The sequence below is a fragment of the Pristiophorus japonicus genome, chromosome 2 (assembly GCF_044704955.1).
Source record: "Pristiophorus japonicus isolate sPriJap1 chromosome 2, sPriJap1.hap1, whole genome shotgun sequence".
In the NCBI taxonomy this organism is placed as follows: Eukaryota; Metazoa; Chordata; class Chondrichthyes; family Pristiophoridae; genus Pristiophorus; species Pristiophorus japonicus.
Genome location: NC_091978.1, coordinates 254,917,915 through 254,939,625, shown reverse-complemented (window position 1 = coordinate 254,939,625; position 21,711 = coordinate 254,917,915). Strand labels below are relative to the sequence as shown.

Here is a 21,711-nt window from a genome sequence, read left to right as displayed (position 1 = left end):
ACATTGGTTAATATAGTTACAGTAATTTCATTGGTACATTCAATCTCTAATGATTTCATTGATACATTCAGTCATGGCTACTTTGGCTGGAAGGCCCCCTATGGGTTACGTGTTACATTTCTGTGAACTTCATTCCCAGGCTTTAACTCTTAGACTTGTGTCCTTGACAAGTACATCTGGTTATTCTCATTTCAAAGAGGCTTTGTTTTCTGTTATCTCGTGTGACTCGAAAATGGCTGCCTCAGCTTATTATTTCTGTGAACTGTCTATATTTGTCTTGTATGTGCTCTCAGGACTGTTATCTCCTCAGAGAATTCTCTGACCTTAGTCCTAGCCCCATGTGAACCCTTTGTTCTTTGTTTCAGCCTACTTGCTGGAATCTGGGACTCAGCTATTCCTCAATGAACACATTAAGCCTTTCTCTCAGCCTTTCTTGCTTAAGATTTTAAGTTTACTAAATTACTTTTCCCCTGATTAATTCTTTTCGCTACTACAGGACTGCTGCCAGGATACCGGGCATTCACAGTCATGATGTGTTGGGCGTGGTTGCACACCAACTGCACATTAAGAGAGTGGTAGCCTTTGCAGTTATAGTACATCTCAGCATTGATATGTGGTGCCCGCAAAGCCACGATGGTGCTCTGCACCATGGGGATGTCGGATATCTTGGCAAAGTCACATGCACGCTCCTCCTGCTTCTCTCTGTTGAGAGAGAAGTCAATGAAATCCCTTCTTTTGGAGTACAGAGCCTCTATGACCTCCCGGATGCAGCGATGGACAGTGAACTATGAGATGTTAGCTGTGTCGCCTGTTCCAGCCTGGAAGAATCGGTGGTGAAAAAATTCAGGGCCATGGTCACCTTGAGGGCCATTGACATTGCTGTCATCTCCCTGCTTTGAGGCTGGAGGTCTGGTTCCAAGAAGTGGCAGAGTTCTGTGACCACCTCCTTGCTGAAGTGGAGCACACATTGAATACATTGCTCCTGGCTTGGTGCACCTGCTGTGAGCCCTCCTCTCTCTGTGAGCAGCCTGTCTTTGCTGCCTTTGCTCTACTCCCTGTCACGCTGCAGTGCGAGGTAGACTGCAGGTTGAGGCCCCAAGCCTAGGAGCAAGTGGTGTACTCAGAGGCCTTCCAGTAGGAGCCAACGTCTTCCCAACATCCAGCAGCACATCCACACACTTTAACAACGGGAGAACGGTCGCAGTGGAGAGAAATCTAGGATGCTAAACAGAAAAGAAAAGGAAGCAATGCAGGAACGTGATTGTGGTAGGGATAACCACATTATGTCAGGAAGGGACAGATCATACAAACAAAAGAGTGCACTAACAAATAGGGTCCAGGAAAGAAAAAATAGCGATAAGACAATTAGGGTTACAGTACAAAATAATGTTAAGATGTCTAATAATGTTAAAAAGACAAATCTAAAAGCACTGTATCTGAATGCACGAAGTATCCGTAATAAGGTAGATGAATTAACAGCGCAAATAGATGTAAACGGATCCAATATAGTTGCAATTACGGAGACATGGTTTCAGAGTGACCAGGGTTGGGAACTGAATATCCAAGGATATTCGATATTTAGGAAGGACAGGCAAAAAGGAAAAGGTGTGGCCTTGTTAGCAAAGGATGAAATCAGAGCAATAGTGAGAAAGGACATTGGCTCAGAAAATCAAGATGTAGAATCAGTCTAGGTGGAGCTAAGGAGCACCAAGGGGCAAAAAACATTGGTGGGAGTTGTCTTTTGGCCTCCAAACAGTAGTGGTAATGTAGGAGATGGCATCAAACATGAAATTAGAGATGCATGTAACAAGAGTAGTACAGGAATCGTAGGTGACTTTAATCTACATATAGAGTACCCAAAGCAAATTAGTCATAATACTATGGAAGATGAATTCCTGAAATGTGTACGAGATAGTTTTTAGACCACTTTTTGAGGAGCCTACTAAGGAACAGGCTATCCTAGATTGGGTATTGTGTAATGAGAAGGGGTTAATTAGCAGTCTTGTTGTGCGGGGTCCTTTAGGGAAGAGTGACCATAACATGATTGAATTCTTTATTAAGATGGAAAGTGAAGTAGTCCAATCCACCCTAAATCTAAACAAAGGAAACTACAAAGGTATGAGGAATGAATTGGCTATGATAGATTGGGAAGATTCATTAAAAGGCAATGACTAACATTTAAAGAACGAATGCATGAATTGCAACAGTTACACATTCCTTTCTGGCATAAAAACACAAAAGGAAAAGTGGCCCATCCATGGCTAACAAAAGAAATTAAGTATTAGATCCAAAGAGGAGTCATACAAAGTTGCCAGAAAAAATAGCAAGCCTGAGGATTGGGAGCAGTTTAGAATTTAGCAAAAAAAGACCAAGCGATTGATTAAGAGGAGAAAAATAGAGTATGAGAGTAAACTTGCAAGGAACATAAAAACTGACTGCAAAAGTTTCCACAAGTGCGTAGAAAGAAAAAGATTAGTGAAGATAAATGTAGGTCCTTTACAGACAGAAACGGGAGAATTTATAATGGGGAACAAGGAAATGGCAGAACAATTAAATAAATACTTCGGTTCTGTCTTCACGGAAGAGGACACAAATAACGTCCCAGAAATTCTAGGGAACCAAAGGTCTAGTGAGCAAGAGGAATTAAAGGAACTGATTATTAGTAAGAAAATAGTGCTGGAGGAACTAATGGGGCCGAAGGCCGATAAATCCCCAGGGCCCGATGATCTGCATCCCAAAGTACTAAAAGAGGTAGCCATGGAAAGTGGATGCATTAGTTGTCATCTTCCAAAATTCTATAGATTATGGAACAGTTTCTGCAGATTGGAGGGTGGCAAATGTAACCCCACTATTTAAAAAAGGAGGACGAGAGAAAACAGGGTAGTGCAGACCGGTTAGCCTAACATCATTAGTAGGGAAAATGTTAGAGTCTATTATAAAGGATGTGATAATGGAACACTTAGATAATATCAATGGGATTAGACAAAGTCAACACGGATTTATGAAAGGAAAATCATGTTTGACAAACCTACTGGAGTTTTTTGAGGATGTAACTGGTAGAATAGATAAGAGAGAACTGGTGGATGTAGTGTATTTGGATTTTCAGAAGGCCTTTGACAGAATCCCACATAAGAGGTTAGTGTGCAAAATTAAAGCACATAGGATTGGGGATAATGTACTGGCACGGATTGAAAATTGGTTAACTGACAGGAAATAGAGAGTAGGAATAAATGGGTCTTTTTTGGGATGGTGGGCAGTGACTAGTGGGGTACCACAGGGATCAGTGCTTGGGCCCCAGCTATTAACAATATGTATAAATAATTTGGATGAAGGAACCAAATGTAATATTTCCAAGTTTGCTGATGACACAAAACTAGGTGGGATTGTGAGTTGTGAGGAGGATGCAAAGATGCTGCAAGGCGATTTAGATAGGTTGAGTAAGTGGGCAAACACATGGCAGATGCAGTATAAGGTAGATAAATGTGAAGTTATCAACTTTTGTAGGAAAAACACAGACAAAGTATTATTTAAATGGTGATGGTTTGAGAAATGTCGATGTACAAAGGGACCTGGGTGTCCTTGTACACCAGTCAATGAAAGCAAACATGCAGGTGCAGCAAGCAGTTAGGAAGGCAAATGGTATGTTGGTCTTCATTGCAAGAGGATTTGAGTATAGGAGCAAGGATGTCTTACTACAATTATACAGGGCCTTGGTGAGATCACACCTGGGGTATAGTGTGCAGTTTTGGTCTCCTTACCTAAGAAAGGATGTGCTAGACTTTCCACTTCACATCGCCCATATATTGCCCACATAATCACCCAAAACGGCCTTCTATCGCCCATTTTGACCAAAAAGTGGAAATTCAGGCTGGAACATCACTGGAAAATTAACCCCCCCAAGTTTCGACTCACATCGCTGAGCTGATCGCTGAGGTGATCGCCCGCACATCGCCGAGTGGAACATTCGGCGCATCGTCGGGCTGATCGCTCACCGGGAACATCGCTGGAGAATAGTTGCTTTTCCCGGGCCTTCCTCACAGAACTGGGCACTACGGACACCATTTTGAATTTTGGAGGAAGGGAGGAGACAGCTAAAAAAGTTGAGCTTATATATTGTGAGTTAGTTAAGGGTCTTTTACAGATAGATCCCCTCATATTTATACTTATATTTAATTATACTAATATTAGCATAGTAGATTAGGCATTTTTTAATTAAAAAGTGCATCTATAGCAAGTGAAAATGATTAATAGTGATGGCATTCTGCCATTACTTGTAACTGCTCACACGCTGGTTTCCGAAAAGATTAATCGAAGAGGTGGCAGAGTAATGCGGAGACAGAGGAGGTGAGCATACAGCCAGCGAAGGTACAAGGAAAAGCAATCTTACCTCAACTTGTCTGAAAACGCGTGTCTTAGGCAACTGCGCTTCCAGAACGAGGTCATCGATGAGATATGCCAGCTCAATATGGGGGATCTGCAGCCTTCCAGCACCATCAGAACTGCACTGCCTATTGAGGTAAAGGTTACTGCGGCACTATCCTTCTACGCATCTGGATTCAGCTGGCGACCTCTGTCATATCTCTCAGCACGCCACACACCGCTGCATTCGACAGGTGACTGAAGCCCTTTACGCTCACAGGATGGACTTTATAAACTTCCCTATGACCAGGGAGACACAGACCGGGAGAGCTTTGGGTTTCTCGAGAATAGCAAACTTCCCCAAGTTGCTGGGGGCATTAGACTGCATGCACAGTGCCCTGAAAGCCCCTTTACAGAACCCGGAGGTGTTTCATAACAGAAAGGGATTCCACTCCCTGAATGTGCAGTTCGTTGTCGACCGCAACCAAGTAATCGTGACAGTAAATGTTACATTTCCTGGCAGCATCCATGATGCGCACATCCTGTGTGAGAGTGCTATCCCTGACCTGTTTGTCAATCAGCCAGAAGGTCACGGTTGGATGCTGGGGGATACAGGATATGGCCTTGCCAGCTGGCTGATGACCCCACTGAGTAATCTTGTTACTGAAGCCGAGAAGCGTTACAACGAAAGCCACATAGCTACACTCAACTTCGTCGAAAATACAATTGGAGTCCTAAAGCAGCACTTCAGATGCCTGGACCACTCTGGTGGCAGCCTACAGTACCACCCTGACCAGGTCGCTGAGTTTATTGTGGTGCGTTGCATGCTGCATAACCTAGCTATAAGGAGAGGACAACAAATGCAAATTGGGGCTGCTGATCCACCTCCAGAAGGAGGGGAGGTGGAAGAGGCAGATGGCAAGGAGCAGGAGGGGGAGGAGGTGGCTGGTGAGGACCTCGGGGAGGACAATCAGCCTGGCGATGAAGCCATGGTCCCACCACCCCCAGAAGACCGGCGATATCCCGTAGGAGTTATGCGGCTGCAAAGTTGTTGCGTCAGCAGCTCATAAATGAACGCTTTGCATGAACTTACATTGGGGACAGTCACAGTTACAGTTATGGTTAAACAAAAGTTGCATTTGCATTGAGTTACATTTTAGCCTTGCCTGCACTGCCCTGGCCTGGCTATTGTTGTACAACAGTTGCATTATGTCCTAGCTCTGTCAAGCCCGTGTGGTGGCTGGTGTGCAACGGCTACCACACGTTAAAAAAATCCACGCACAAGCATCTTCCACCCTTCGGGATTTAGTTCGGGACCTGGAATTGTAGGTCCTTCATTGAAATACCTATGAACTTTTTGACGTGGAAGCAAGTCATTCTCGATTCAAGGGACTGCCTATGATGATGATGATGATGATGATGAATGCTTAACTTAACTAAACTTATGTTATTATAAGACAATGCACAACAATTGTTAAATTCAACAAAAAAATTTATTACTTTAACAAAGAATTAAAAAAAAATTTTGATCAACACCCCCCCCCCTCCCCCAACTATAAACGAACATTAACAGTAACAGAATTTAACATTAACAGTAACAGAATTTAACAGTAACAGAATTTAAGATGACACAACAATTTTAGCAAAAACACCCCCCCCTCCCTACCTGGACCTGCTGCCACATTTCCCTCCAGATTCCTTTCCCCTCGGTATCTGAGGCCCACCGGCCCGTTTTGGTCCCCAGAGGCCGAGACAAAGGTGGCGTGCAGCGGGCAATGGAAAGACTTCCTGCCGTGGTGGGCGTGTTGGAGTGGAAGACGAAGCTTATGACAGAGCTTATTAGAACATAAAGGTGTACATTAACGAGAGACGTTACATATCAATACATGGATTTCACTGCGCCAGAAAGCTGTAGCGGCTGCATCCCCTGCTCTTATTGCTTCTTATGCACAAAGGCTGCATGCATGACATGACATGACATGACATCATTCGGATATTGCATATTGCATTATAGTTACAGGATGTTACATTAATTTTTAAAACTGTTTGACACATCACTCACAAGACGCATAGCTGGGCTCCGCCAGACCGCAGGTGGTGGCCGAACGGCTTTCATGGCCCACCAGCGCAGCTGCACGCTCCTCGAGGTCCGTCAACGGTTATACCTGAGCAGAGCCCCCTCCAGTGAGCCTCTGCTCCGCAAGGTTGTTAGATATCTTCTTCTGCAAACGAGAAAAGAGCATGGCAAAAGCTAATTGACTAGGTAGTATCATGGAAACATAAGAACATAAGAATATAAGAATTAGGAACAGGAGTAGGCCATCTAGCCCCTCGAGCCTGCTCCGCCATTCAACAAGATCATGGCTGATCTGGCCATGGACACAGCTCCACTTACCCGCCCGCTCCCCGTAACCCTTATTGGTTAAAAATCTAACTATCTGTGACTTGAATACATTCAATGAGCTAGCCTCAACTGCTTCCTTGGGCAGAGAATTCCACAGATTCACAACCCTCTGGGAGAAGAAATTCCTTCTCAACTCGGTTTTAAATTGGCTCCCCCGTATTTTGAGGCTGTGCCCCCTAGTTCTAGTCTCCCCGACCAGTGGAAACAACCTCTCTGCCTCTATCTTGTCTATCGCTTTCATTATTTTAAATGTTTCTATAAGATCACCCCTCATCCTTCTGAACTCCAACGAGTAAAGTCTACTCAATCTATCATCATAAGGTAACCCCCTCATCTCCGTAATCAGCCTATTGAATCGTCTCTGTACCCCCTCCAAAGCTAGTATATCCTTCCTTAAGTAAGGTGACCAAAACTGCACGCAGTACTCCAGGTGCAGCCTCACCAATACCCTATACAGTTGCAGCAGGACCGCCCTGCTTTTGTGCTCCATCCCTCTCGCAATGAAGGCCAACATTCCATTTGCCTTCCTGATTACCTGCTGCACCTGCAAACTAACGTTTTGGGATTCATGCACAAGGACCTAAAAGAGTTTCATGCACAAGGACCCCCAGGTCCCTCTGCACCTCAGCATGTTGTAATTTCTCCCCATTCAAATAATATTCCCTTTTACTGTTTTTTTCCCAAGGTGGATGACCTCACACTTTCCAACATTGTATTCCATCTGCCAAACCTTAGCCCATTCGCTTAACCTATCCAAAGCTCTTTGCAGCCTCTCTGTGTCCTCTACACAACCCGCTTTCCCACTAATCTTTGTGTCATCTGCAAATTTTGTTACACTACACTCTGTCCCCTCTTCCAGGTTATCTATGTATATTGTAAACAGTTGTTGTCCCAGCACCGATCCCTGTGGCACACCACTAACCACCGATTTCCAACCCGAAAAGGACCCATTTATCCCGACTCTCTGCTTTCTGTTAGCCAGCCAATTCTCTATCCATGCTAATACATTTCCACTGACTCCGCGTACCTTTATCTTCTGCAGTAACCTTTAGTGTGGCACCTTATCGAATGCCTTTTGGAAATCTAAATACACCACATCCATCGGTATACCTCTATCCACCATGCTCGTTATATCCTCAAAGAATTCCAGTAAATTAGTTAAACATGATTTCCCCTTCATGAATCCATGCTGCAGCTGCTTGATTGCACTATTCCTATCTAGATGTCCCGCTATTTCTTCCTTAATGATAGTTTCAAGCATTTTCCCCACTACAGATGTTAAACTAACCTGCCTTTTGTCTGCCCCCTTTTTTAAACAGAGGCGTTACATTAGCTGCTTTCCAATCCGCTGGTACCTCCGCAGAGTCCAGAGAATTTTGGTAGATTATAACGACAGTAAGACACAACAGTTTAAAACGTTACATGCATGGTTGTTTCGGAGCTACAACTTGACACATATACATCGCTCTATACTGCAGCAGCCAGAGAGACTTAAAAACAGCACAGATTCAGAGCCCTGTCCGGACCTTAACAGGGAGCACATATAATACATGTATGAATAACAAGCTTAAATTCAATCCAGGAGATTCATTATAATTATTATTATAATTACAATTTGCATCAGTACAATATAAAATACTACTTACTCTTGCTGCAGCTATTAAACTGTTCCATGGCTTCCGGCACTGGTCGGACGTCCTCGCCTCATGGGAAGCCGAGGAGACCACGTCCGCGATCTGGGCCCAAATCTTCCGATACACATGAGGTGGGGGTTTCCCGTAAGCACCCCTGATTAATTGGCCCCACCGGGACTGCACCTCATCGACGAGGGTTTCGCCCTCTTTCGCCCCCGCCGCCCCACCCCCATCCCCCACATCATACTCACATTCGGACATATTTTCTCTGATCTGTAGCTAATCTGTATAAATCTCTTTTCTCTCTAATATGTATAAATCTCTTTTCTCTCTCCTCTATTTCACTGCCTTCTTCCTCTCTCGATATCCTCTCTCTCTCTCTCTCTCTCTCTCTGCCCCTCTCTTTGCCTTATGCGCATGTGTGGATGACCCCTGACCTCCCGAAACACGGGTAAACCAGTCACCAAAAAAAAAACTCGCATGGCTAGGGAAGCTTTTGCCCTCCACATCTAGTCCCATATACTTGCCATAGAGGGAGTGCAGCGAAGGTTCACCAGACTGATTCCTGGGATGGCAGGACTATTGTATGAGGAGAGATTGGGTCGACTAGACCTGTATTCACTAGAGTTTAGAAGAATGAGAGGGGATCTCATTGAAACGTATAAAATTCTGACGGGATTGGACAGACTGGATGTGGGGAGAATGTTTCGCCTGGCTGGGAAGTCTAGAACAAGGGGTCACAGTCTCAGGATGTGGGGTAGGAAATTTAGGACTGAGATGAGGAGACATTTTTTCACTCAGAGGGTGGTGAACCTGTGAAATTCTCTATCACAGAAGGCTGTGGAGGCCACGTCACTGAATATATTTAAGAAGGAGATAGATAGATTTCTGGACACAAAAGGCATCAAGGCGTATGGGGAAAAAGCGGGGATATGGTGTTGAGAGAGAGGATCAGCCATGATCATATTGAATGGTGGTGCAGGCTCGAAGGGCTGAATGGCCTACTACTGCTCCTATTTTCTATGTTTCTATGTTTCTGCAAGCCAGTGTTGATATAAACTCTGCAAGAGCCAGTACAAGAGAAAACAAATCAACTTACCTGCAAGTTGGATTTGTCCCTTTAAATAATGCTGCTGGGGGTCTCTCATGCAGCTATTCATGTTAAGGAGAGGGCGCTGTTTGGAAAGGCGACTTCCAAAGTGGCAGGTTGTGCGTCAAATCAGCGTTGCACACTGACTGACATCACGATCTGCCTACTCTGCATACTGACGGCGCACGCACGTCCCATCTGCACTATCGCCCTCACCAAGATGATGGTAAGTGCTGGCCACCCAGAAGTGGATGGAAGCGAGGCAGCTGCTATTTTAGTTCCGAAACCGGCCTTAATTGCTAAGGTACCGAATTCTGCGGCCTATGTAATTCTATGTCATTCTTAAAGGGGATTTACACAAGGAATATGCATCCTCAGTTTGTAGCATGAAGTATGTCTCGGAAGCTGTGCAGCTATATGAGATTGCCATTTTCAATGTACTTTTTGGAGCTATGAACCTATGTAATATTCTTCTGCTTGTAACCTTTAATTATTGCAAACAGACCTATACAGGAATAAAAACAGAGAATGCTGGAAATCTCAATGGGTCAGGCAGCATCTGTAGTCCCTTCGTCAAGCCCGAAACGTTAACTTTGTTTTTCTCTTCACAGATGCTGCCTGACCCACCGAGATTGCCAGCATTCTCTGTTTTTATTTCAGATTCCAGCATCTGCAGTATTTTGCTTTTGCATTGTGTTGTTGTAGACCTATACAGGAAGTGGTCCAAAGCAACTTAACCCATCGAAATCTTTCTAAGAGACCACATTAAAATAAAGCTGAGCCCAGCAAAAGATAAGAATAAATGGTGTCTGAGGAACTGCCCAAGAACTTGTAGAAGGCAGTTTGGGCGCATTTACTTTGCAGATAAGCATTGCAGCTTTAAGAAATAGGGCAGCTGCGGCTCTCGCTGGAAAGCATTTAAATTTATTCCAGGAGTACCCGTCTTCCTCGCTGCAATGAATTCCTCCTTGTCACATTTACCCCTTGCTCTATCATGCCTTCACCCATCCTCTTCTTTGACATTCCTTGTTCTTTGTTCCTTTATCGTTGCTGTGTCACCTTACCTTCCCTCTGTTACTGACCATCACAGTGTCCTCTTGGCCACAATGCTGAAATAAAAGCAACCACAAAGCAAACTTTCCGATCCAACCTTATCCATATGTGGATCCAATATTACATCAAAAAAATCAACAAATCACCCTTGTGTATTCCCTTAGTGACTGTCTTGTGTGTGCCTTTACCTATCCTAGTGATGTTATGCAATGCTGCCCCAGTGGCTGTTGGAAGGCTGCTGACTTTCAGTGAGGTACACTGCAGATGGCCCTTGCAGGACGACCTTGAGGAGCTGGTGGCTGGCAGTGTGAAATCGAGTGAGGGTGTTTCTTCTTCTTCTTCTTCACTCTCCTCTCCCTCTCCTTGGTCAATCACTGGCTGGGCAGGCTGGACTTCTTGGGTGAGTGAAATGAGAAAGGCACAAGGGTGGAGTTGTGGTAAGGGGAGGGTGGGAAAGCAAGTGGTGCATACTTACACCTTGTGCAGCATCAGAAGATATTATGGGATGAGGGGGAAGTGGAATTTGAGAGGAGGATAATGTATGAGGATACTGGCATCTTGTATTCTTTCAACCCCGCCGCTAGCCAAGGGCGCAGCCATGCCTCTGCCAAAAATGCCCAGCACTGTCTCCTCCAAGGGGGTGAGATGAAGCTCGGAATGTGAGGTGTGCCTCATGTTTGGTAGAGATTGTTGGTAGGTGAGTGATAGGTGGGGTGGGGGGGAGGTTACGAATTGAGCAGTATATGAGGCTAGTGGTGCAGTTGGTAGGAGATGGCTTTTGAAGATGCATTCACCACCTTGACCATTCGTCTGAGGCCATGAAACTTGTTTGGCCACTGGAGCTAGGTCGTTGGGGCGACACTGCTGGCAGTGACGGCTTCGGTGATCTGGTCCCACATTCTTCTTTCTGGAGGGCCTCCTGGCCCCTTCATTCAGTGTTGATCTCCTGCACAAAGCTCGAATGTTGCATCCGAGACCCTGGGTGCCCTTTCCCTGGCCTGTTGAGCCATTTGCGCTACTGCTGAAGCACTTTTACCATTTTTATGTGAAGAAGGCAGACTGCCGATTTGTGAATGATTTTTATATTTTTCAGAAGGCAGTTCACTTTTAAGGGCTCGAGACTGATTTCAAAACTGACAGCCCTGCGATGCATCATTGAGCCTCTTTACTGAGCACACAGCCTATCAGCAGCGCGAAAGTTGCCGTGCTATATGTTAAAATCATTTACATTAGAAATCAGCACCAAATTAATGTGCTACCTGCACTTTCTAAACGGGCACGAGCAAATCTTTTCGGGCCTTATCAAATTTACCGGCCAATGTGTTTGGTAATCATTCTACTTGCTGCATGAGCCTTCTTGTACCAGGGTGTCATGAGCCATGGCTGCAGCCTTGGTCCACTGTGAGCCTTATTTCCACTCTGCTTTCCTTCCACATGGAGAAACAGGCATTCCCCTTCATGGTTCTCTGCTTTGCAATGTACTAACTGGGCCTGAGAGAATGAGATTCCTTTTGTTTCATTTCAGGCACTGCATTGTGCACAGAGGGTCTGAATGACAACAGAGGTGCAATCAGTAATCCTGCTGATACTCCAATGAATTGCCCATCTTTTTATGTTTATTAAGTAATGCAAATGTGAAAAAAAGCATTTCATAATGTATTTAGTGATTAAACTAATGCAGCCTGACTTTCTGTTTCTTTCTCAGATTGTGGTTGAAGATTGCAGTGAGCGGCTCTTGGCAGCTGCTGAGGCAGGGAAACTGGCTGCTGTGCTCAGTCAGTACACCCCACTCTTTGTGCTGACAAACTTGGTGAGTATGGGATCTGTAGCAGGACTGGAAATATATTTTAATTTACTTGTCAAATAGAGGGCGGACCTTTATTTTTAAATCCATCTAAATTGCTTTCATGTGACAAAATATTGAACACTAACCAGAGGAAATGAACCCTGAAAGGAAAACACATCTCAGTTATAGATGGAGTTAAACAGTAGTCAATTTGCTTAGTGCTTGAAAACTGTTACTGGATTATTTAAATGTGTTAATAATTACAAAAGCTTTTATTAACCAGAATCATTTTATGTACTGTCACCTCTGGAAATATGATATAGTTTAATAGTGGTCATTTTGAATTCAGTTGTTTGAGCTTGCATTCCCAATATATTCAACCATGTGGTTTGTAATGTGGAACAAATCCTTCATGCAACAAAATTAGTTTTTGTTCACAATAAATGAATTGAATTGGAAGGTTTTTGATAGTGGGTACCGTCTGTCTATGTCAATGGGCCCAAGTTTCCACATGATTCGCGCCTGATTTTTAGGAGCAACTGGTGGAGAACGGACTATTTTAGAAATCGCAATTCTCCACATTTTTTTTTCTGCAGTTCTCGTCAGGTAGAACAGTTCTAGTTTAGAACAGAATTTTTTCTTCAAAAGGGGGCGTGTCCGGCCACTGACGCCTGATTTGAAAGTTTCCACAGTGAAAATGTACTCCAAACTAAAGTAGAATGGAGCAAGTGAAGATTTTTGTAGAACTGAAAAAACCTGTTCTACACATTAAAAAATCAGGCGCAGGTTACAAATCAGGCGTCCAGAACGAGGTGGGGGGGGGGGGAGGGGAGGGGAATTCATTAAATTCGACAATAAATCCTTATTTATACTTCTACAAATATTATACAAATAAATCCAACCTGAATAAACATTTATAAGCCAAGAAAAGATTAAATAAACCATCTTCCTACCTGTGTGAAAGTGCTTCAGTCAGCTCAGCGATGTGGCATCGTTCCCGCGAACGGGAGGGAGGGGCAGGCAGGCAGTAACCAGGCAGCAAGCAGCCTTCCACTTGAGGTGGAAGCCTTACAGTCAGCTCAGCGTCATTCCCGCGAACAGGAGGGAGGGAGGGGCAGGCAGGCAGTAACCAGGCAGGGCACTGTTTTCAGCGCCGGGACCTGGCTCCGCCCTCCCACAGCTCGTGCTGGCTGCGCCGAGTGCCACAGGACCTGTAAGTAGGTGGAGAATACCGAGGATTTTTTTAGGCGCCGTTTTAGGCACGAAAAACGGGCGCCCAGCTCGGAGGGGCACCCGTTTTTTTTCTTGTGGAAACTTGGGCCCTATATGTGGTGTCAGCTGCCAATAACTTTCTGAGTCTTACTCGTTAAAAAGAGTGTTGAGGTCAATAATTTGGTTTTCTATCTTTTCTGTAATATTTGTGAGAAAAGTATTGACAATAATAAAATGTTTCAAGGTGAAATGTTGCTTGATGAAACAAGTCAAACTAACTTAGATAACAGAAAATGCTGGACATACTCAGCAGATCAGGCAGCATCTGTAGAGAGAGAAACAGCATTTCAGGTCGATGACCCTTTTGTCAGAATGGAAGGTAATGAAAGGACATCGACCTGAAAAGTTAACTCTGTTTCTCTCTCCACAGTTGCTGCCTGACCTGCTCAGTATTTACAGCATTTTCTGCTTTTATTTCAGATTTCCATTATCTGCAGTATTTTGCTTTTTTACAACTAGCTTCGATACTGACTCCTAGAAACAGGCCTGCTCTTGTACCAGCTGAGTAATTACCCGTGCCTGTGCATACAATCACAAAGACTAGTACAGATGAGAGAGGCCATTCGACTCATCCTGCTTACCTTCCACAAACACCAATCACAGTACCCAAAATAAAAATAGAAAATGCTGGAAATCACAGTACCCAGCTGCCTTTTGAATGATTTCTGAGTTTTTACCAGCATGGCCCCATTTGTTAGACCGTGCCAGGTATTAATTTCTCTTTGCATGAAGAAGTGCTTCCCAACAGCAATCCTGAACTTGACGTTACACATGTGTATATGACAGTAGACGCTTTGAAAGCCAGGAAGCAGCAGTTGAGTCAGCAAGCAATGGCTGAGCCAACAATGGCTCTGGTAAAGAAAATGTTCGTGATTTGAAATAGAGCCTGATTTCTCTCCTGAATGACTGAAAGAACGAGAAATGTCAACAATCAATATATTCTACAGAAGGTATATAAAAAAGAATGAATACATATGAATGATTCAAATTGGCTCAGAAGTTCACAAGGTCACAAGATAGATAAGGATGAGGACGGCCATTCATTCCACTTTAGTTGATCCATTCAGGAGGTCTCTTCAGTCCCCTGATGAGGCATTTAACTGATCCTTAAATAATTCTGGAGTTTTCATGCTCACTCCTTTACCCAGAAGTCCATTCCATGTGTTGATCACTCTTTTATTTGAAGAACTTCCTGATGTAAGTCCGAAGTTCGGCCTTTACTAATAGGAACCTGGGTCCCCTTGTTCTATTCCTGCAATTTAGTTTGAAATAATGTTCCAGATCTACATTTTCCATACTGTTTACAATGTTAGATCCCTTTTTAGAGCCACCTTTTAGTCCCCTGCTTTTAAGGTAGAGCAGCCCAAGTTTGTTGAATCTTTCCTTGTATCTCAGTCCTCTGAGACTAGGGACCACCCTTGTGATTTCTCTAAATTGCCTCTCTTAGCTTGAACCTCTCAGTGACCAGAACTGGACACAGCATTTAAGGTGTGGTCAGACAAGAGCATCGTGCTGTTTGAATATGGTTTGCTAAGAAATACTAGAGCTATATATGGGTCATGACAGCATTTGATACTCTCTTCAGTGAGATTCTCTTCCAGCCCACAATTCACCATTAAAACTTAATTTGTATTTAGATTTTGATTGTTGATCATTATTATTTGTATTTAAATTTAGCTTCAGAATTTCTTTTGTTAGCTTGTATTTCTGTACTGATTTCTTCGGGTGAATTTTCTCACTGCTTCTAGTGTACGTAGCATGCAAGAATGGTGGAGGAGATTTCTTCAGGGAGGAGGTTCAGTTGGAAGCCATATTCGCTCAAATTTCACCTTTAAAAGCATTCCTTGAGTTTAGTTATGCTTCTAGAGCATTCCGTGTAATTTGCCCGCCAAATTGCCACTGGCCTCATATGCCTATGTCAGAGTGAGAGCCAATGGTGAAGCAGCTTTTATAATCCTGAGGTGGACCGTTGCTGCACTTGGGATAAGTTAGACTGAGTTCTCTGAGGTGCAGTAGTTGCCAGGGTGAGCTGATCAAGATATAAGTGAAAAGTTCCTGACAGAAGAGCCTGGAGATCTTTGAATTTCTGCAGGTGGAAAGCAATTTTGTTTTTTCCCATTCAGGCTACAAATATCTGCAGTTGCTTCTGGCCACTTCTCACAGGGTCAGGCCACTGGCAGATTTTAAGATCCCACACCTAATACCCACATTCAGGACTTCTCAGGAGCATGTATGGCATTCCCTATGGGCATACTCTTGTACGTCTTTGCCATGGAAGGGGAGCAGCACCATTGGATAGAGCAAAAGAATCTTATGCAGATAGAGGCATCACAGCCCATGTCATCACTGAAGTCTTCGATTCTGTACAACAAAGTCTATCTTCAACATCACAGGTTTACCTCCGTTCCCCCCACGTTCAAATGAAAGAACTTTTCTTCAAACTACTGCACATTTTACCACATGACGATGCATTACCTGATGTCAGCACCACCTAAGTGCCACCTTTCCTGTATGACTCTAACCTCCGGCCTGGGTGGTTTGGTCCTCATTATCCTCTTAACCATCCTCATCTCTCTCCCTGTGCCGCCCGTTATTGTGGTGTATCTGCAGGACAGGAGGGTAGAAGCCAAGACTACGTGGTGCGACAGTGTAGGTGCTCAGTCAGTAATCTGGTGCCAGCAAGGTGCCACCAATCTCGCCATCTCCCAGAGCAAGAGCTGACTGCCATCCCACAAACTGCATGATCTTCTCTTTGAAGGGGGTGAGTACTTATGGCTAGGGATCCTCCCACCTCCAGTGTCCTACCTGTGGTGAGGCTTGTACGCCAATTTGTCCTGCAGTAAAATAGATTGAATAAGAGGAATGCTAGCAGTTGAAGAATGCGTGAACATAAGAACATAAGAATTAGGAACAGGAGTAGGCCATCTAGCCCCTCGGGCCTGCTCCACCATTCAACAAGATCATGGCTGATCTGGCCGTGGACTCAGCTCCACTTACCCGCCCGCTCCCCATAACCCTTAATTCCCTTATTGGTTAAAAATCTATCTATCCGTGACTTGAATACATTCAATGAGCTAGCCTCAACTGCTTCCTTGGGCAGAGAATTCCACAGATTCACAACCCTCTGGGAGAAGAAATTCCTTCTCAACTCGGTTTTAAATTGGCTCCCCCGTATTTTGAGGCTGTGCCCCCTAGTTCTAGTCTCCCCGACCAGTGGAAACAACCTCTCTGCCTCTATCTTGTCTATCGCTTTCATTATTTTAAATGTTTCTATAAGATCACCCCTCATCCTTCTGAACTCCAACGAGTAAAGACCCAGTCTACTCAATCTATCATCATAAGGTAACCCCCTCATCTCCGTAATCAGCCTAGTGAATCGTCTCTGTACCCCCTCCAAAGCTAGTATATCTTTCCTTAAGTAAGGTGACCAAAACTGCACGCAGTACTCCAGGTGCGGCCTCACCAATACCCTATACAGTTGCAGCAGGACCTCCCTGCTTTTGTACTCCATCCCTCTCGCAATGAAGGCCAACATTCCATTCGCCTTCCTGATTACCTGCTGCACCTGCAAACTAACTTTTTGGGATTCATGCACAAGGACCCCCAGATCCCTCTGCACCGCAGCATGTTGTAATTTCTCCCCATTCAAATAATATTCCCTTTTACTATTTTTTTTTCCAAGGTGGATGACCTCACACTTTCCGACATTGTATTCCATCTGCCAAACCTTAGCCCATTCGCTTAACCTATCTAAATCTCTTTGCAGCCTCTCTGTGTCCTCTACACAACCCGCTTTCCCACTAATCTTAGTGTCATCTGCAAATTTTGTTACACTAAACTCTGTCCCCTCTTCCAGGTCATCTATGTATATTGTAAACAGTTGTGGTCCCAGCACCGATCCCTGTGGCACACCACTAACCACCGATTTCCAACCCAAAAAGGACCCATTTATCCCGACTCTCTGCTTTCCGTTAGCCAGCCAATTCTCTATCCATGCTAATACATTTCCTCTGACTCCGCCTACCTTTATCTTCTGCAGTAACCTTTTGTGTGGCACCTTATCGAATGCCTTTTGGAAATCTAAATACACCACATCCATCGGTACACCTCTATCCACCATGCTCGTTATATCCTCAAAGAATTCCAGTAAATTAGTTAAACATGATGTCCCCTTCATGAATCCATGCTGCGTCTGCTGGATTGCAGTATTCCTATCTAGATGTCCCGCTATTTCTTCCTTAATGATAGTTTCAAGCATTTTCCCCACTACAGATGTTAAACTAACTGGCCTATAGTTACCTGCCTTTTGTCTGCCCCCTTTTTTAAACAGAAGCGTTACATTAGCTGCTTTCCAATCCGCTGGTACCTCCCCAGAGTCCAGAGAATTTTGGTAGATTATAACGAATGCATCTGCTATAACTTCCGCCATCTCTTTTAATACCCTGAGATGCATTTCATCAGGACCAGGGGACTTGTCTACCTTGAGTCCCATTAGCCTGTCCAGCATTACCCCCCTAGTGATAGTGATTGTCTCAAGGTCCTCCACACATTCCTGTGACCAGCAATTTTTGGCATGATTTTTGTGTCTTCCACTGTGAAGACCGAAGCAAAATAATTATTTAAGGTCTTAGCCATTTCCACATTTCCCATTATTAAATCCCCCTTCTCATCTTCTAAGGGACCAACATTTACTTAAGTCACTCTTTTCCATTTTATATATCTATAAAAGCTTTTACTATCTGTTTTTATGTTTTGCACAAGTTTACCCTCGTAATCTATCTTTCCTTTCTTTATTGCTTTCTTAGTCATTCTTTGCTGTTGTTTAAAATGTTCCCAATCTTCTAGTTTCCCACTAACCTTGGCCACCTTATACGCATTGGTTTTTAATTTGATACTCTCCTTTATTTCCTTGGTTATCCACGGCTGGTTATCCCTCCTCTTACCGTCCTTCTTTTTCACTGGAATATATTTTTGTTGAGCACTATGAAAGAGCTCCTTAAAAGTCCACCACTGTTCCTCAATTGTGCCACCGTTTAGTCTGTGTTTCCAGTCTACTTTAGCCAACTCTGCCCTCATCCCACTGTAGTCCCCTTTGTTTAAGCATAGTACGCTCGTTTGAGACACTACTTCCTCACCCTCAATCTGTATTACAAATTCAACCATACTGTGATCACTCATTCCGAGAGGATCTTTTACTAGGCGATCGTTTATTTTTCCTGTCTCATTACACAGGACCAGATCTAAGATAGCTTGCTCCCTTTTAGGTTCTGTAACATACTGTTCTAAGAAACAATCCCGTATGCATTATATGAATTCCTCCTCCAGGCTACCCCGTGCGATTTGATTTGACCAATCGATATGAAGGTTAAAATCCCCCGTGATTACTGCTGTTCCTTTTTCACATGCCTCCATTATTCCCTTGATTATTGCGCGCCCCACCGTGAAGTTATTATTTGGGAGCCTATAATCTACGCCCACCAGTGACTTTTTCCCTTACTATCTCTAATCTCCACCCACAATGATTCAACATTTTGTTCATTAGAGCCAATATCGTCTCTCACAACTGTTCTGATATCATCCTTTATTAACAGAGCTACCCCACCTCCTTTCCCTTCTTGTCTATCTTTCCGAATCGTCAGATACCCCTGTATGTTTAATTCCCAGTCTTGGCCACCCTGCAACCATGTTTCTGTAATGGCCACCAAATCATACCCATTTGTAATGATTTGTGCCGTCAACTCATTTACTTTATTTTGAATGCTGCGTGTGTTTAGGTAGAGTGTTTTAATACCAGTTTTTAAACCATGATTTTTAGTTTTGACCCCTCCTGCAGCCCCTATATATTCAGTGGCCCTTTTTGTTTTTTGCCTTGGGTTTCTCTGGCCTCCACTTTTACTCATCTCCTTTCTGTCTTTTGCTTTTGTCTCCTTTTTGTTTCCCTCTGTCTCCCTGCATTGGTTCCCATCCCCCTGCCATATTAGCTTAACACCTCCCCAACAGCACTAGCAAACACTCCCCCTAAGACATTGGTTCCGGTCCTGCCTAGGTGCAGACCGTCCGGTTTGTACTGTTCCCACCTCCCCCAGAACCGGTTCCAATGCCCCAGGAATTTGAATCCCTCCCATCTGCACCACTGTTCAAACCACGTATTCATCTGAGCTATGCCGCGATTCCTACTCTGACTAGCACGTGGCACTGGTAGCAATCCCGAGATTACTACTTTTGAGGTCCTATGTTTTAATTAAGGCCTAGCTCCTTAAATTCATCTCGTAGGATCTCATCCCTTTTTTTACCTATGTCGTTGGTACCAATGTGCACCACGACAACTGGCTGTTCACCCTCCCTTTTCAGAATGTCCTGCACCCGCTCCGAGACATCCTTGACCCTTGCACCAGGGAGGCAACATACCATCCTGGAGTCTCGGTTGCGGCCGCAGAAACGCCTATCTATTCCCCTTACAATCGAATCCTCTATCACTATTGCTCTCCCACTCTTTTTCCTGCCCTCCTGTGCAGCAGAGCCAGCCATGGTGCCATGAACTTGGCTGCTGCTGCCCTCCCCTGATGAGTCATCCCCCTCAGCAGTACTCAAAACGGTGTGCCAACAGCAACAACAACAACTTGCATTTATATAGCACCTCTAATGAAGTAAAACGTCCCAAGGCGCTTCATGAGCCACATAAGGTGTTATGAGGGCAGATAGCTTGATCAAAGAGGAGCCTAGGTTTTAAGGAGCGTCTTGAAGGAGGAAAGACGGGTAGAGATACAGGGAGGTTTACTGAAAGAATTACAGAACTTAGGGCGTAGGCAACAGAAGGCACAGGTAGAGCAATTAAAATTGGGGATGCACAAAAGGCCTGGAGGAGCGCAGATATCGCGGGCAACATTCGTGTTAACGGACTGCACGGCTCATCTACCGTTTTGTGCATGTGCAAAATTTGACTTTGGAAAAGCTGGTCCTGGGCTGTGCGGGACCAGCAGATAGCTGCGCCGCTTAGAGGAATCATTGGATGTTGGGCTGGAGGAGGTTACACTGATTGGGAGAGACAAGGCCATGAAGAGATTTGAAAACCAGGATGAGAATTTTAAAATCGAACCATTGCTGGACCAGGAGCCAATGTAGGTCAGTGAAGCACAGGTGATAGGTGAATGGGACTTGGTGTGAATTAGGATACGGGCAGCAGAGATTTGGATGAGCTTAAGCTAATGGAAGGTGGAAGATGGGAGGTTGGCCAGGACTGAGTTGGATTAGTCAAGTCTAGAGGTAACAAAGGCATGAATGAGGGTTTCAGCAGCAGATGAGCTGAGGCAGGAGCAGAGTCGGGTGATCTTATGGAGGTGGAATAGGCGGTCTTTGTGGTGGCATGCATATGTGGGCAGAAGCTCATCTCAGGGTCAAATCGAACACCAAGGTTGCGAAAAGTCTGGTTCAGCATCAGACAGTTGCCAGGGAGAGGGATGGAGTCAGAGACTAAGGAATGGCGTTTGTGGCGAGGACTGAAGATAATGGCTTCGGTCTTCCCAATATTTAGTTGGAGGAAATTTCTGCTCAGCCAGTACTGGATGTCGGGACAAGCAATCTGACAATTTAGAGTCAGTGGAGGGATCGAGAGAGGTGGTGATGAGGTAGAGCTGGGTGTTGTCAGCGTATATGTGGAACCTGGTGTGTTTTCGGCTGATGTCACCGAGAATCAGTATGTAGATGAGAAATAGGAAGGGACCAAGGATAGATCCTTGGGGGATACCAGAGCTAATGACGCGGGAGCAGGAAGAGAAGCTATTGCAGGTAATTCTCTGGCTATGACTGGATAGATAAGAATGGAACCAGACGAGTGCAGTCCAACCCAGCTGGACGACGGAGGAGAGGGGTTGGAGGAGGAAGGTGTGATCTGCCATGTCAAAGGCTACAGACAGGTTGAGAAGGACGAGGAGAGATAGAATACCACAGTCACCGTCACATTTGTGACTTTGTTAAGAGCTGATTCGCTAATGTGGTAAAGCAGAAACCTGATTGGAGGGATTCAAACTTGGAGTTCGGGTAAATATAGGCATGGATTTTGGAGGCGACAGCATGTTCAAGGACTTTGGAGGCGAAAGGGAGGTTTGAGATAGGG

At 44.5% G+C, this 21,711-nt stretch overlaps 1 protein-coding gene across 2 annotated transcripts in view; it reads left to right on the top strand.

Moving 5' to 3' along the window:
• alpk1 (alpha-kinase 1) overlaps positions 1-21,711 on the top strand; it is a 264,882-nt gene that overhangs the window by 196,628 nt on the left and 46,543 nt on the right. For both annotated transcript variants that reach the window (XM_070871246.1, XM_070871252.1), the window contains one exon: positions 12,246-12,350. In XM_070871246.1, coding sequence (XP_070727347.1) covers positions 12,246-12,350 — 105 coding nt within the window. The remainder of the gene's footprint in view (positions 1-12,245; positions 12,351-21,711) is intronic.